This window comes from Tribolium madens, unplaced genomic scaffold (genome assembly GCF_015345945.1).
Source record: "Tribolium madens isolate multiple individuals breed KSU strain unplaced genomic scaffold, Tmad_KSU_1.1 Scaffold_20;HRSCAF=117;Tcas5.2_LG4, whole genome shotgun sequence".
Lineage (NCBI taxonomy): Eukaryota > Metazoa > Arthropoda > Insecta > Coleoptera > Tenebrionidae > Tribolium > Tribolium madens.
This window is the reverse complement of record NW_025400985.1, coordinates 7448990-7463207: the sequence shown is the minus strand read 5'-3', so window position 1 is coordinate 7463207 and position 14218 is coordinate 7448990. Positions and strand designations below refer to the sequence as shown.

The 14218-nt window shown below is 32.8% G+C and overlaps 1 protein-coding gene across 1 annotated transcript; it reads left to right on the top strand.

Annotated features, from left to right (window-relative positions):
- Nucleotides 1–2220: 2220 nt before the first annotated feature.
- Nucleotides 2221–13014, top strand: LOC123004755. Its single transcript, XM_044398169.1, has 4 exons — nucleotides 2221–2450; nucleotides 8045–8425; nucleotides 12162–12525; nucleotides 12576–13014. Exons 2-4 carry the CDS (start codon nucleotides 8048–8050, stop codon nucleotides 12764–12766), a joined length of 933 nt encoding a protein of 310 aa, XP_044254104.1. The 5' UTR covers nucleotides 2221–2450; nucleotides 8045–8047; the 3' UTR covers nucleotides 12767–13014.
- Nucleotides 13015–14218: the final 1204 nt, after the last annotated feature.

Genomic DNA, 14218 nt, shown 5'->3' with positions numbered 1-14218 from the left:
CAACAATAACAAAACTTTGTGTCTGAGACGTTTTTGCGTCTTTTTTAATTGTTTGACATTAGAGTGCATAGCCACCGTGATATTTAATGTCAAACGTATTTACTTGTATTAATTCTGAATTTTGTAGATTTTTGTTTAAACGTCGGCCAAAAAGCTTAATACAAATCTTGTGCGTTAACCATTTTACAGTGCTCAATTATTAAAGCACTCCGCTGCGCGTCGTGCTTCAAATTCATTTCGCACTGTAAAATGTAAGTTACCGCACACGAATGTAAATAACTATTTCAAGTTCTTGGTCAATGTTCCAGTTTACCTGTGGCGTGTGTGTGGATGGAACAAATTGGGTCTATTAGCACAACCCACAACTCATCAAATGGGGTTCTGTGGGCGGATTCATTCATGAAAAAATCACAAGTACTAATAGTAAAATTGTAGTAACCCAGATGATGTTTGATTTGATTTAAAAATTAACTTTCCACAAATACAAACATCCCTGACCTGGTAACAATCGTTTAAACGCCATTTTGGATGTCTTAAACCTTGCCATACATCAAAAGATAGTCATCGTGTTTATGTGGACCGTAACATGTGAATAATGAAAGACCGTGAAAAAATTCTTATGCCAACCTTTGAACCGTATTAATTAGATTAAATGAGGGACACATTTTCTTGCAAAATACAGGAGTAACGTTTTTCTAATAAGCCGATTAGAGCTATTACGAATAGTTGTTGTTCTTGAATTGGCTCCTAATCAAGGATAATGAGTCTTCCTGTCATCTCTGCGTCGAGAATAATTAAATGAATGCAAGTGAGGTCATCAACTTTTCAACAATTACCAACAGAAGGTCTTAATTAAATAACAGCCGTTTTAAACGTTTTGAAAGTAAAATTATTGTGCTTATAACAGGGCGTACACGAGCGAATATTTTGAAGAAATGCAGAAAAGCCGGTTTCAAGACGGTGCTGTCCGTGAACTTGCACGAACTGAAAAATTCCCAATGTAGGAGGCTTGCGTAAGAAACGAAATTAAATGAAACTTTTCTCAAGAAGAAGTTTATTTAAATTGTCAAGAATCTTCACTTATCAGAGAAATCAGACTTTCATTTTTTTACAAGCTTTTTAGGACAGTTTGTAAATTCCTTTACAACATTTAAATCTTTAACAACTTTATTTAATTTGGTGGTATTTGTGGATACACTTCCTTTCACACAATCCAGGATTCTTTGTATGTAACTGGGTAATTCCTCCATTGTTTTACTACTACTTTTAGATTATTTTAATTGAGATAATTGCCTGTTATGTGAACTTGAAAAATTCAACCACAATAAATTATTGAATGAAAAAGTCTTGTTTTTGTAAAAAAAAAAAAAAAACTAACAAACGCTAACGGTGTTGTGGTGTTTGCGTTTATAGCTCTCATTGGAAACATTCCCACACCGACAGACATCTGTAAACAATGTAATGGGAGCAACAAAGGCAAATCTTGGAAGATTTTGCTGGTTTTATTTAATTAATTTTTCGCTGTTTGCTGTTTGGAATAAAAAAATGGGACAATTTTAAATTTTGGCCGCACAATAAAACGACAGAATAAAAAGAAAAAAAAACAAGTATATACCCTACAATTTTCTTCAGTGTGATTGAGCTCTATTAAGGTTATCACTTCGATGTTTTATAATTACCTCACGACATTTCGTAATGAAAGTAAGTGTTACAGAAAATGCTGAAAAATGTAACATGACACTTGTCCATATTTGTCCATACCTAGTATTTATTCCTAGAACACCTGTCTAAAATATTCAAAACATGAAACAATAAAAACAGCCCGGACGTCGTTATTTCAGCTATTTTTAAAACCAAATCAAACATTAATATGCAGAAATAATACTGATTATGAAAAACGTAGAAAAACGACATGAAATACAAGCTGCGGAGCCACATCGCAAAGAATAAGCAATATGAAAAACTAATCAAATATTAATATGCAACATAACACGTAGAAGCTTCCTAGAAAAGCGATAAATATTTCTCTATGAATGACACCTTCGACTAAGCTGCGGCGCATTTGATCCCGCCACTTAACCCTGAAGGCATTTTCGCGCTTATTGCAAACGCGACCGGCATTAAAACTCACAAAATATCCTTTGATTCGTCTCAATGTTATTAAAATTCAAATGAATCATTGTAAAAGTGCGGGTGGTTGAGAGCGCGCGCATTCCTCCTCAACCGCAATCCACTATCTAGTTCCACAACCTATTCCATACTCGCTTGTCGTACCGGATCGACGAACCGGAGCTTTGCGTTACACTCAGTCAGATTTACAGTTCGTGGTCAGGTGGAATACCTGAGTGGAGTGCATTTCCGAAAGAGAAAAAATGAGCATTTTTGTGGCGGGACTCGCTCCAGTGTGATTCAGTGCAATCCCGGATTTTTACCGGATTATTTTACAGAAGGTGAGAATTTTAGATGGTAAAAAGTGCGACCTCACTAAAACCAACAAAAAGATCAGTTAAGGTCTTTGGTCACGCTGGTTGAGAAATTTGCGGTAGGCACGGCCCTGAAATTTGTAATTAATTGAAAACACCGGAAAAACACCGGAAATGCTGCAACCAGCGGAAAAGTCGAAATAACTCGAAATGAATCACTGGAAACGCTCCGGTTAAATCTTACGTTGATGACTTGTTATAAACAAGTGATGTCATATTTTTACGTTTCATTAGACTCATTACAGACTCACTTGAGCACTCTCTCACTTTCAGCGTTTTAGATGGAATTTTCTGGCGTCACCCGCATTTTTCAATTTTAATACTTTTCCACTTCCGATTTTAGCCACTTTTACTTTAATTGATTTCTAATAATTTTTGCTTGGCCAATTAATTAAATTTCATGCGACAAATTAACACTTTCGAATCGTGGCACCAAACAGCTCAGTGGCGGCTCGTTGTACTTTTACGAAAAGTTGTGTCTAGAATGGAGTTTTTTATTGATATTGCTGTTCTAATCAATTAATTTTTTTAATTTTTGTTGCAAAAATAATTAGACATAATTAAAAATTGACATTTAAAAAAAAATTAACTAAAACATTTGACCAACCAATGAAAAACTTTGTGTAGTCGAAAATAATTTTAATACAAAAAATATAGTGCCCTCCATGGGCCGCCGCTGGCTTTTACCCTGACTCGCGGTCTTTGACCGTTTGGTTGAAACCAGCATCGCCTCGAGGAGCTTTCAGAATGCACAAAGTGACGCATCTTATCATTCCTCTACCTGGTCATGGTCTAGACTAGAGGGTGCATTTTTCAAATTCCCTCTTTCGCTTTTATTTCAAAAGCATTGCGGCAACCTTGAGATTATTCCTGCGACTTCTTCCTCCATTTTGTTCATTTTTCCCAATCCTTAAAGATCCTTTGTTCGAGCATTATCGTAATGACGTAACACTTCGCAGTTAATGTATCACAGTCATTGTTATTACAGCAAAATGCCAAACATTGCGTCTTGTAAAGAGACAATAGACTTACTTAGTTTCCTTTCGTTGCGAAATTACGACTTGGGTAATACGTTAAAAAAGCGACAAAATTTGACACGAGTAGGTCTCGTGGCGAATTTAGATTAAAAAAATTCGATTTCGTGCTTAACGACGTTCAATTTTTGTTATGGTTCAGCTAGAAATTTATCACGCTAGAGATGGAACATCTTCTGAAAATTGGGTGCCGTAATAAGCGAGCAACCAAAGGTTAACCCTTGTTAAGCAAAGGTCGATTTTAGATACTCCAGGTGTGCCAACGTGCGAAATCATGACTTTGTTGGCGGCATCACGTAGAAAATCTAACAAGTATCTCATTTGTACGTGTATAAGCGACTCTAATTGGATCCTTTTGAATCAAAATGTTGCATTGTTTTAGTGAAAAAACTTATCTTTCATTTGTTAAATAGAAGTCCAATCAATATTTCAAATTTTAAGACTTGAAAGTCTTTTAGAGTTAAAAGAAAACATTTTACAGACAATTGTCACAGTTTGGACACCAACGAGTTTAAAATTTTCGTAATAATTCTCATTTATATTTATGTATACAGATTGCACCAGAACTCGCGCCCCAGAGAAAAATTTCAAGTAAGATAAGCTACCAGGAACATGGAAAAAATGTTAAAAAAATTCTATCTGACATCTATTGACATTTTTTTATGTCTATTTAATGATACTAATAATCTTGTATATGTTTTTTTACAATTATTTAGTAAAGGTACAAAAATTTTGCCAATAAAAGCCACAAATAACATTGAACATAGTTACGTTTTTCGTGTTTCCTCTTCTACCAGTCTGTAGCAAAAAAAATTTGGAAAATTATTTTTCAACAGAAATAAATAGTCATAGTGCAAAATTTAACGCTCTAGATATTTTTTTTTAACATTTTTGCCATGTTCCTGGTATCTTACCTTATATGGCATTTTTCTCTGGGACGCGAGTTCTGGCGCAGATCTGTATAAAAACGAAAGTTATTGTTTTTTTTCCATTATATTGAAATTTTATTATTTTTTAATATAAAAGTTCAAATGTTTGAAAAGTTTTGCATTCTCAAATCTAATTTTTGTTTTCCGCAAGTTTAATATTGTTATACATTTCTCATTGTCACACAGAATAATGTAAGCAAATCGTAAATAATAAGTAATAATTTTAAAGTTAAAATGTAAAGGTGCGTTTATTTTAAAATCTAATTGGTATTTTTTTGCGATTCCCTAAACAATTATCGAAAGTGAATCTTTTTTGGTCGAAAATAATTATTATTTTTGGAAATGTTTATAGACGAAAAACTATGAAATGCACCGTACCATTGGCTGGTGCAGTGTGTTAAATGTCCACAATTTTATATAAACAGAAGTCGCAATTTTTTTTTGCCACACCCTGTATGTGTATAGTACCTAAAATTTTTCCGGTTGTTACTTCAAATTTCATTTTCAGTCGCCTTAAGTACAGTAAAACTATAAGTTGATGTTCATTTTATCTTTTAGATTTAACGTTTACCATAATCATCTTCAAAAACAAGATAAGAATATGAGTGTCCGATAAATAGAGTTTAAAACTCGTTTCTGTCATTTTTTTGTAAATTTATTAAAGTTCTGGTTATTTTTTTTTTCATATAAAGGTTTGAAAGACCACAAACCAATCAATTAGTGGTTTATTTACGTTGTTTGTTGTGAATGAGCATTTATAGAAGGAAAAAAACTAATAATTTGCTAATTTCGAATGACATTGTGCTAAATCTTAGACAAACACATCACGTTTTTACGTTTTCTCTTTCATTATTTTTAGTGGTAGACAGTGTCACATCCCAAATTATATAATTACAAGCCTAGTGTTGTGTTTCAACATCGACTCAAGTAGATTCTCATTAATGCATTAATTTGATGAAGATAATATAAAGCGGAAACCATGCTGCGCTCTATAAATATTTGCGGTTTGATGAACACCTTTTTAAGATTATAACCAGATACTCGAGGAAGTAAAATGGTTATCTTTAATTAAAATTCTTAAATCTACAGTGATTTTTATGTTAAATGAAGGATTAATTCTGCGAACGGCAGGTGAAGTCACTGCTGACTAACAATATTTATAAAGAATTTGTTTACTCCATCTGCTCATTAAAATTCACTCATATTAGTAATAATAGAATCTCTCTTCGTATTAATCGTGTTACTTTCAGTTTTTGCACCGTTACACGGTTCACTAATATGTGTTGGGTGGAATTTTTCAGCCCATTGGTTTTTTAAAAACCCATGCTGCTCTAATAATCCTCTCCCAAACACGGTGTACTTCCAATTTGTAACCACAATCGAGGTTAGTGTTGCATTGAAATATGTAACAATTCTGCGGCGATAAGTTGATAAACCTGTTGTAAAGTGTTATAAACCTGCAGCGAAGTGGATCATCGAGATGTACATGCCATATCTTGCATGTGCGCCGAGTTCAATGCCACCCCGACTTAATTCCGGCTAATTAATTCAATTAAGAAGGGAATTTTAGTACGAGACTGGAAGATGCGTTTCACATAACCCCATTGAAAGAAAAGGAAGTGGCACAATGTGTGGAACTGGAAAAGCGACAAAAACGAAAGCTGTGCTCGGATTTATTGCAAGGAGAGGATGAGTCAGGACCGTTTTCTCTTCGACGAAACGCAGCACTTGAAATTTTAATTGATCTAAAAGATGATAAAAAACGAATAAATGCAACAAGTTATAACAAAGTCCTCTTACCTTCTCCTGAAAATAAAAACGGCAAGCAAGATGACTAAACTCAATGAAAAAACTAGGTCGAGTATAGAAACTAAATTTTTCATTACCATTTCCACTGACAATTTCTCCATAAATTTGAATTTTTGCAAAATTATTCAAATCCTATAATTCACATGGCGGATTATAGATTATACAAAACGTTATTAGTAAAAATGCACCTTAACAGAGCCAAAAGTGATTAAAAGTTTTAGACTTAATTAATGTGTTTTTTTAAAAAACTGATTGTTCAAATCAGACTTTCTGCTCGTAATTATTGATTTTCACATCGCATTGTACAAGGTGTTTTAAAAAATGTAGATCCACAAAGAGTGTAGTGAAAATTTTATGAATGCATGGTTTGTATAGATTCTCAATGTCAAAACATTTACAAACTACTACAGAGTGTAGATAAAACATTGTAATGATGCTCACGAGAATGTGCCAATGTTTATTGTAGAAAAAATTGGCTTCATACGTTTTGTTATAAAAACCTTGTATAATCTGTTAAACTTTAAAAAAATAATTTTGAGTTTTTTACAAAAACCGAATTTGCGATGATAAACAAAACTTTTTTAGACAAAAAACAATTTTTTAACTATGTAGATTAAAAACAGAATGCATCACAATTATGACATGAATAAAGTACAATAAATAATGGATTTTATGTTAATAATTTTTAATTAAAAAAACACCCATTTTTGACAAGTTCTCACGTTTTACTAAAATTGTCATTTTAATTATTCTCCTATAAAACTAAAAATTCTATTTCATATATTTTCTATTGTGACCAGAAAATAAAACAAGTAGCTATTTCATCAAATAGCTTTGTTCTTGATGATTTATGAATACTTTGTTCTCAGTTATACTGAGCTAAATTCAGATATAGTCAAAAAAGTCACTGAAATATTAATTTTTCGCAGAAATTATTTTAATTCTGTTCTTGTTTAGATAAAAGTTCAAATTGGTTTCTGCTATTTAGGTACACACTTACAATTCTTTTTTTCTTTAAAATATCATTTTAGCAAGAAAATCTTTAAACTTTGTTATGAATGGTAGCAAAGAAATATCACTGAAAACCGACCACTTCAGTTCGTAGTAGTTCCTATACATATGAGCGTAAATACAAACTATAAATTACTACATTTTAATCGTTATAAATATTCCTTTGCGAAACAGAACTAGGTATATGAGAAAGTAGGTTTAGCAGTAAAAGTATAAAGCATAAAAGTGCCAAAAACGATCAAATAAACTTAGTAGGATTTAATACAACCGTTTTTATGTTTCTGAATCCCTATTTCGTCACCAAACCAGGTTATCAGAATTCTGCGTAAATCTTTTGTTCACAGTTTGTGCGATAAGAATTTTTTTTAAATCGTCAACAAAATCATGATCGGTAATTCGTGGTAATCGACCGATATTTTCCACGACTTCACCTTTTGTAATCAATGACAGAACGCCTGTCGAGGAAGCTTCAGTTAGTTACACAAAGTGCTCATCAGACTTTCACACGACCGAAAAAATAAATAACGATCGAGAAATCAGTGAAAAGTTGAAAAGTAAATGCTTTTTCGAACATTATATTGGGCCATGGGAATAAATGCGATAATCTCTTATCAGCACGACTAGGGCTTGTCCCTATTTGTGACATTTTTACTTTTATTGCTTGGGATATTTATAGCGGTCCAATAAATGGGTCAATATCACAAAAAAATTGATCAATACCAATGCTATAAATAAAAAATGGCCAAGACGTATTTCAAGGTTCGTTTGTTTTTTCCAGAAGATGCAACAGAGTGATTACAGCATGTATTCGACCTCGTCTTATCCTATCGACAAAAGACTGTCCGCTTTGTCCCTATCGACCAAACAGGAAACTCCCGAATATGCCATAAACCGTTTCTCCCAGAAGTACGATTCCTACCAGGAGTTCCTCTACAGAAATAACCAACAGAGGCGTCGACTCTCATCCACAGGGGAAGGAAGTGGCGACTCGAGTACAACTACCTCCGGAAGTAGTTACGGGGAACGTGAGGACGGTAGTGAAGGGAGGGCCGAAAGTGATGAAACTGAAGAACGGGAGGAAAGGAAACCATTAGAAGGTCAGATTACGAACTACGAGAAACAGCAAGTGGAAACCTTCTTCAAAGGGTTGAAAACGCAGGTGGGTCTACGAATTTATACAACAGTATTGATGAAATCGACACCGCGCCCCTATTTGTTGACAATTATCCGTGACTCATTGTGTACACTGATAATATTTATTTATCACAGTGACGTGGGACGAGGATTGTTCTCGTTTAAATGGAATATGAGATTGTGGAAACGAAGCTAATTTCATTTTTATTCGCACAAAGTGGCTTAGTTACCCGTTCACAAGACCCAAGTTCTCACAGATATGGAGAGGTCATACGAAGATCAAGACCTAGACAATAAAACACTCATTTCAATGCTTTTATCTCACATGTTCAACAAAAGGAAGTCATGAAGAACGTTGAAATGACAGTAAAATTGATTATAGCTGCGTGGTGTTAAATTTTATTTACATGTAATTAGCTGTTAAAGAGGATTTTATTCGTAATTAACACGTTTGTGAGTGCTGCCAACCCAGTTTTTTTCAAGGGCAGCTCTGAAACGAATATTATTTGTGAATCTTTTTTGGGTCGAAACTGTAATTGCAAGATGCAACTGCTGTTTTATTTTCGCTTTAATTTTTGTTATTAGGAATTACCGTGCACTAGTAACTACCCGACTGTCATTACCGCAAACACGAAATACTACAGTGCAAGCTTGACTGAATTCGAGTAGTTCAGAGTTCATTTCTTGTTCATGACTTGTCCAATGTCTAATTGTCTAACACATTTCATATCAAATACAATCATAGTGCTCTAAATAACATCCATAAAAATAGAGCAAACGAACAAAGAAGCTGATTAACTGTTCTCTCTAATGTTTACATTAAATAACGTAACATTGAATGTTGTAAAAAGGAGTGCTAGTGAACTATTTTTATTGATAGTAAAATTTCTATTGTGTACTATAATCTGGGTAAAATATTACGGAAATTACTTACCACATACCTATGATTATCTTGGAGGAAATGAAGCAATAAGAGAATATTGGAAAAAATCAAACTAAGTCACGCGTGAGACAAGAAATTGAATTGTGTGGCCTTGAAAATTATGAAAATTTCAATGTGATTGCCACAGGCATGATCTTGTTCTAATTCTTATCTGAGACCTAAGTTTTATTAGGTACACTGAAAATTAAAAAAAAAAACTATAAAAATAAATGCTCCTTTTGCCCCTGTTGTGGATACGCCACTGATTTAAACTAAACCGCGAACAAACAAATAAGAAAAAAAACCAACGCGACATAAAAAACAGTTTCCTTCCAGCAGGGAATAAAGTGATGTTTTATTCCCACATTTTTTACTAAGAATCTGGTACTTTATACTTTATTCCCTTGAAAATAATAGTTATTTATTGTAAGAGTGTGTTAGGTAGCGTTTTATCCACCGCGAGAACGATAGTTCGAGCCGTTAATTTTCTTAAGTGGATGAAACGCGACTAACATACGACTGCAATATAACGTTTTATCCGCAATCACAGGCCCAAATTATTCCAAACTTAATTAAAAATTAAACTGACATTTAAACGCCACGCCAAATGTGCTTTCGGTTAAACATAGTAAGCTGTTACGCGGTTACTAGAGCTTGTTCCAAATCTGGTGGCGAACTGACGTTGTCAAAAATGACTGAATTTTGACACTATTTTTACTATTAAAAAAATATATTGTTCATAGGAGTCGTATGAAATAATATTTCAAAACCACTGTTATTCTTTAAAAAATTATAATAAGTAGGTACTCGTACATAAAATGAAGAATGAACAAATTATTAAATTGTTAACGCATGAAAAGAATTTTCAAAAATGATATTTCTAACAATCCTTGTCTTCAAAATTTTTAGAGAAAAACAGTACGCCCGTGTATTTTTTTATCTTAACCAAGTGGGCGCACTCCAAGTGTCTTTTCTGTTACTGTCAGTTGGCCACCAGATATGGAATAAGCTCTAACAGTGGAATAAAGTTACTTTATTCCACTAGTGGATAAAGTGGTACTTGATACGCATCTAAAGTGTGGAATAAAGTCACTTTATAGAGTGATTGTGGATAAAATTAATAAAATATTTATTTTTACTCTTAAAAAAAATAAAGTGGAATTGAATGAATTGAATCTTGTGTGTTTTTTGTCGTAAACAAATTATTGATACCGATTTTTACTCTGAAAATTGCAATTAATGAACTGAATATTTTGTCAAATTATTTGGCAAATCTATCATTTTCTTATATTATTATTATTAATTTAGTCCGTTGGGAGGAAAGTTTTGTATACATCTCTGGAATAACATCGTTAATCCTTCGAATAAAAATTACTTACATTCTCGGGATTAAAACAGTTGTTTATTTCCTTGGTACATAAATAACTTTTAAAATTACTTAACTTTACTAAGTTCCAGCTATATTTAAAAATAAATAAAATATTGAATAACATATTTTTTCAGTTTTAGAGTTTTCGGTAAATAATACTGATAATTTTTTTCATACACTAAATCCCATAAGCCGCGGTGTTTTTGTCACTATGACAGCAACAAAACAGAACCTAACTTTTAAAAGCGTCTGAATCTAGTAGGTCTGCATTATCGGATTTACGTATTCATTAAATTGTCTTACCGAATTACACTCAAGCTGTTTTTTTTACGAAGAAAACTTGACACTTTTAATTCGAGTTTTGTTTCTTTTAGGTAATTTAACTCAAAAAACTGCCAGAAAAAATTACTCGTCCTACGGACTCGTAATTTTTTCAGAAGCTGTTTTTTTCCTTAAATTGCCAGAAAACAAAATTCTCTTTAAAATGTCAAGTTTACTTCGAAAAAAAGGTCTCGTGTTGTTATAAGTGAAAAACAAATAGGTATTTCATTATTTCAAACGAGTCATTCAAAACCATTCAGTTTATACAAAGTGCGTTTAAAATATAAAATCGGTAAAATTTTACAGGGTGTTAAATCATGACTATGTATAGGACAAAAAATTCCCAATAAACTTTTTTATAACTCGCACTCTTTAGTTTATTGGTTTGGAATTGAAAAAATGTTGTTCCAGATATACTATAGGTGTTTGGATTTAGTCAAAACTTTTATTTTTTATGCCAAATTTTAGGTCAAAAGAAAACTAGCCTTAGGTACACAAAAAATATCGATAAATCAGAGATAACAAGACATGATTTATTACATGGTTAAGAGATGGTCACGCACGACCACCCATATCCAAATAGATTAATTATTCCATTAAAATTTAATATGTGACATTTATTTTCTCTTCATGCAAAAATAAATTACATACAGTACAAAACAGTATAAACCGGCCATAACTGTCAATGACGCCCACGCTAAATTTTAAACAGATTAACCGAAAATTGGATTTATAGTTGATTGAAATGATTATAGTAATTGAATGTGGCAATAAATGCATGTTAACAATGTATTCTATAATTCAGATTTACTTTTGTCGGATTGATATTTGCTAAATTCCAAGTTCTATTCATGAAACTTATTAGTACTTCATCCAAGCTTAGAAAATTAGTTTTCACAGGACCCGCTGTTGACATTCATTTATTTGTTTTGTAAAAAAAATGCCACTACTGGAAGAGTACTGGTGGGAAATCTGTGTAGTGATAACTATAATGTAAATAAATTAGAAACATAATTAAGTCTCTGCGCAAGAGAAATGAATCACGGATAAAATTAAATATGGTTTATTTTCTCATTACGTCACTGATTTGTAATACACTTTTAAAACAGTGATGAGTCAATGCATCCCATCTCAAATCTTCCATTCCAGGTATACGTTTGTGGCTCTTTGGCGAACTTATACTTCAAAACAACCTCCGACAAAGACTGGCAACTCGTCTACACCGGCATTCCCGTTGTAGTCCTCGATATCGGGGAATCCCGTGCTCGCGACAAGCGCCGTATTCAGATCGCCCTCGCAGAAAGGGGCACTTGTTTCATGCTCTGGAACGACACCATCGACAACTTGTCCTCATATCGAGTCGCAGGGAATGCTTTTCACACCATGTGCTGCTCCTCGGACCACACCAAACACATCGGTTTCAGCTTCGACACGGCCCAAGCTGCCGATGAGATGTGGTCGCATATCGAGCGGTTAGTTTCAGATCCTGAAAATATATCGCTTTCTACGCCAGGTAAATATGGATGATTGATGGATGTTGCAGTGACTAAAAGCCGCTTTTAGGTAAAAAGAAGAAGAAGAAAGAGCGGAAAGTGCCAAAGCCTGCACCTCTTCCTCCCAAAAGCCATATCTCGCAGCCTTGCTGCTTTCAACATATCACGTCAGTGGATAGGGATGACACGAATAGGTATTACTCGCTGAAGGAGTTCGTGCCCAGTGGACACGCCTCGAGGATACACACGCTCGATGACTGATTCTGTCTGGATAAGATTCTATGTAACCAGAGTTGTTTGTGTGTAGTTTAGGATTGTTATCAAAGCTAATTTGGTAACTATATTGTCAAATTAATGTAGAAACTTGAAATAGAGGATGTATTTTTTAAATTAATCTGTGATACCGTTCATAACTTTTATTTTATATTACATACTTAGGTGTTTTCCTTTATGAGTAAAGGATTTACTGTAAGTGTAGTTAAGCTGATAATAAATATGTTTCATTTCGACATTGTTTTCTCTAATTTGGGAAAACCGCAACAAAACTATTAATTATGCCAACTTCTTATTTTCACACTAATTGTGACAAATTGTTTTTAATATTTATTTTTCCTTGTTGTTATCTACGAACCTAAATTTGCATTTACACACCTTGAGTTTCTTAACTTATCGCACAACTGATTAAAAAATTATAATAATTTTATTGTTTATGACTAAAGCAAGGTCAAGGGACAAACTTGCCAGTCTTTCAATTATAAAGATTAGGTATTTTACACTAAAACACTATCAAGTGCAATTTAACAGATTTCTTATCTCAGATTATTTGTACAATTTCTGTTTTATGTCAATATTTGTTATCGTTTTAACGGTTAAATAAAATGTTGATAGGTAAAAATGTTGGATAAATCGGCACGTGCTATGAGTAGTTTAGGTTGTTTGCCACCAACATTTTTAAATTTTTGGTTGGTTGGTATTACTGTATTGCGGTATTCCCGATAAAAACTCAATTCTGACTAATTAAAGAAGTCTAATATGTGTAACTTTATAACTCAGATTCTTTGTTTAGTTTTTTTAGTCGTTTTCCTATTTTCTATGCATTTTTTTTAACAATAACCCATATTTCAACTAAAACATCAAAAAACGCGTTGAATTTGACTTTTTAACCTAATTTTTAACCCTTTTTTTTTAACTCAAATATTCGTAAAAATATATTTAAAAAAAAAATGAGTCAATTTTCAAGTTTTAGTCGTTGAAGTTTGCTGAGTTTGAAAAATAGTCCATTGAGGTTTTTCTAAGAACAAAAAAAAATTGGGAAAAATTACATGTTTTCAAGCCCATTTTATCTATTAAAACATCCGTTTGCAGACGTAACAACGAATTTGTAGTTTTTGTTAAAAAATAATGCCTACAAAATGACAAAATAAATAATAGGTAAAAAATATCGGCAGGTAAATACGTATCTAGTTATCAAATAAAGATGGTAATAATACTAATAACAATTATTTGACACTTTTAAATTTTCGGGACGTGCTATTCAGACAGAAAAAAAATAAATTTTTAGAATTTGTAAAAACTCATTGATACTAAATAATTTTTAGGTTTAAATAAAATTTATTCTTCGACACTGTCAAAATTTACGGTTTTTCTCTGTAAGGAAGTTTTGACAACTGTTTGGCATTTCTCAATATAAAACGTCAAATTATTTTTAACAGA

Bases quoted from the DNA above. Each gene is read 5' to 3' on its own strand.
- LOC123004755 (XM_044398169.1), top strand. From the start codon at position 8,048: ATGCAACAGAGTGATTACAGCATGTATTCGACCTCGTCTTATCCTATC. The intron at 8,426-12,161 runs GTGGGTCTACGA...CTTCCATTCCAG, and splicing joins TCAAAGGGTTGAAAACGCAG to GTATACGTTTGTGGCTCTTT. The intron at 12,526-12,575 runs GTAAATATGGAT...AGCCGCTTTTAG, and splicing joins TATATCGCTTTCTACGCCAG to GTAAAAAGAAGAAGAAGAAA.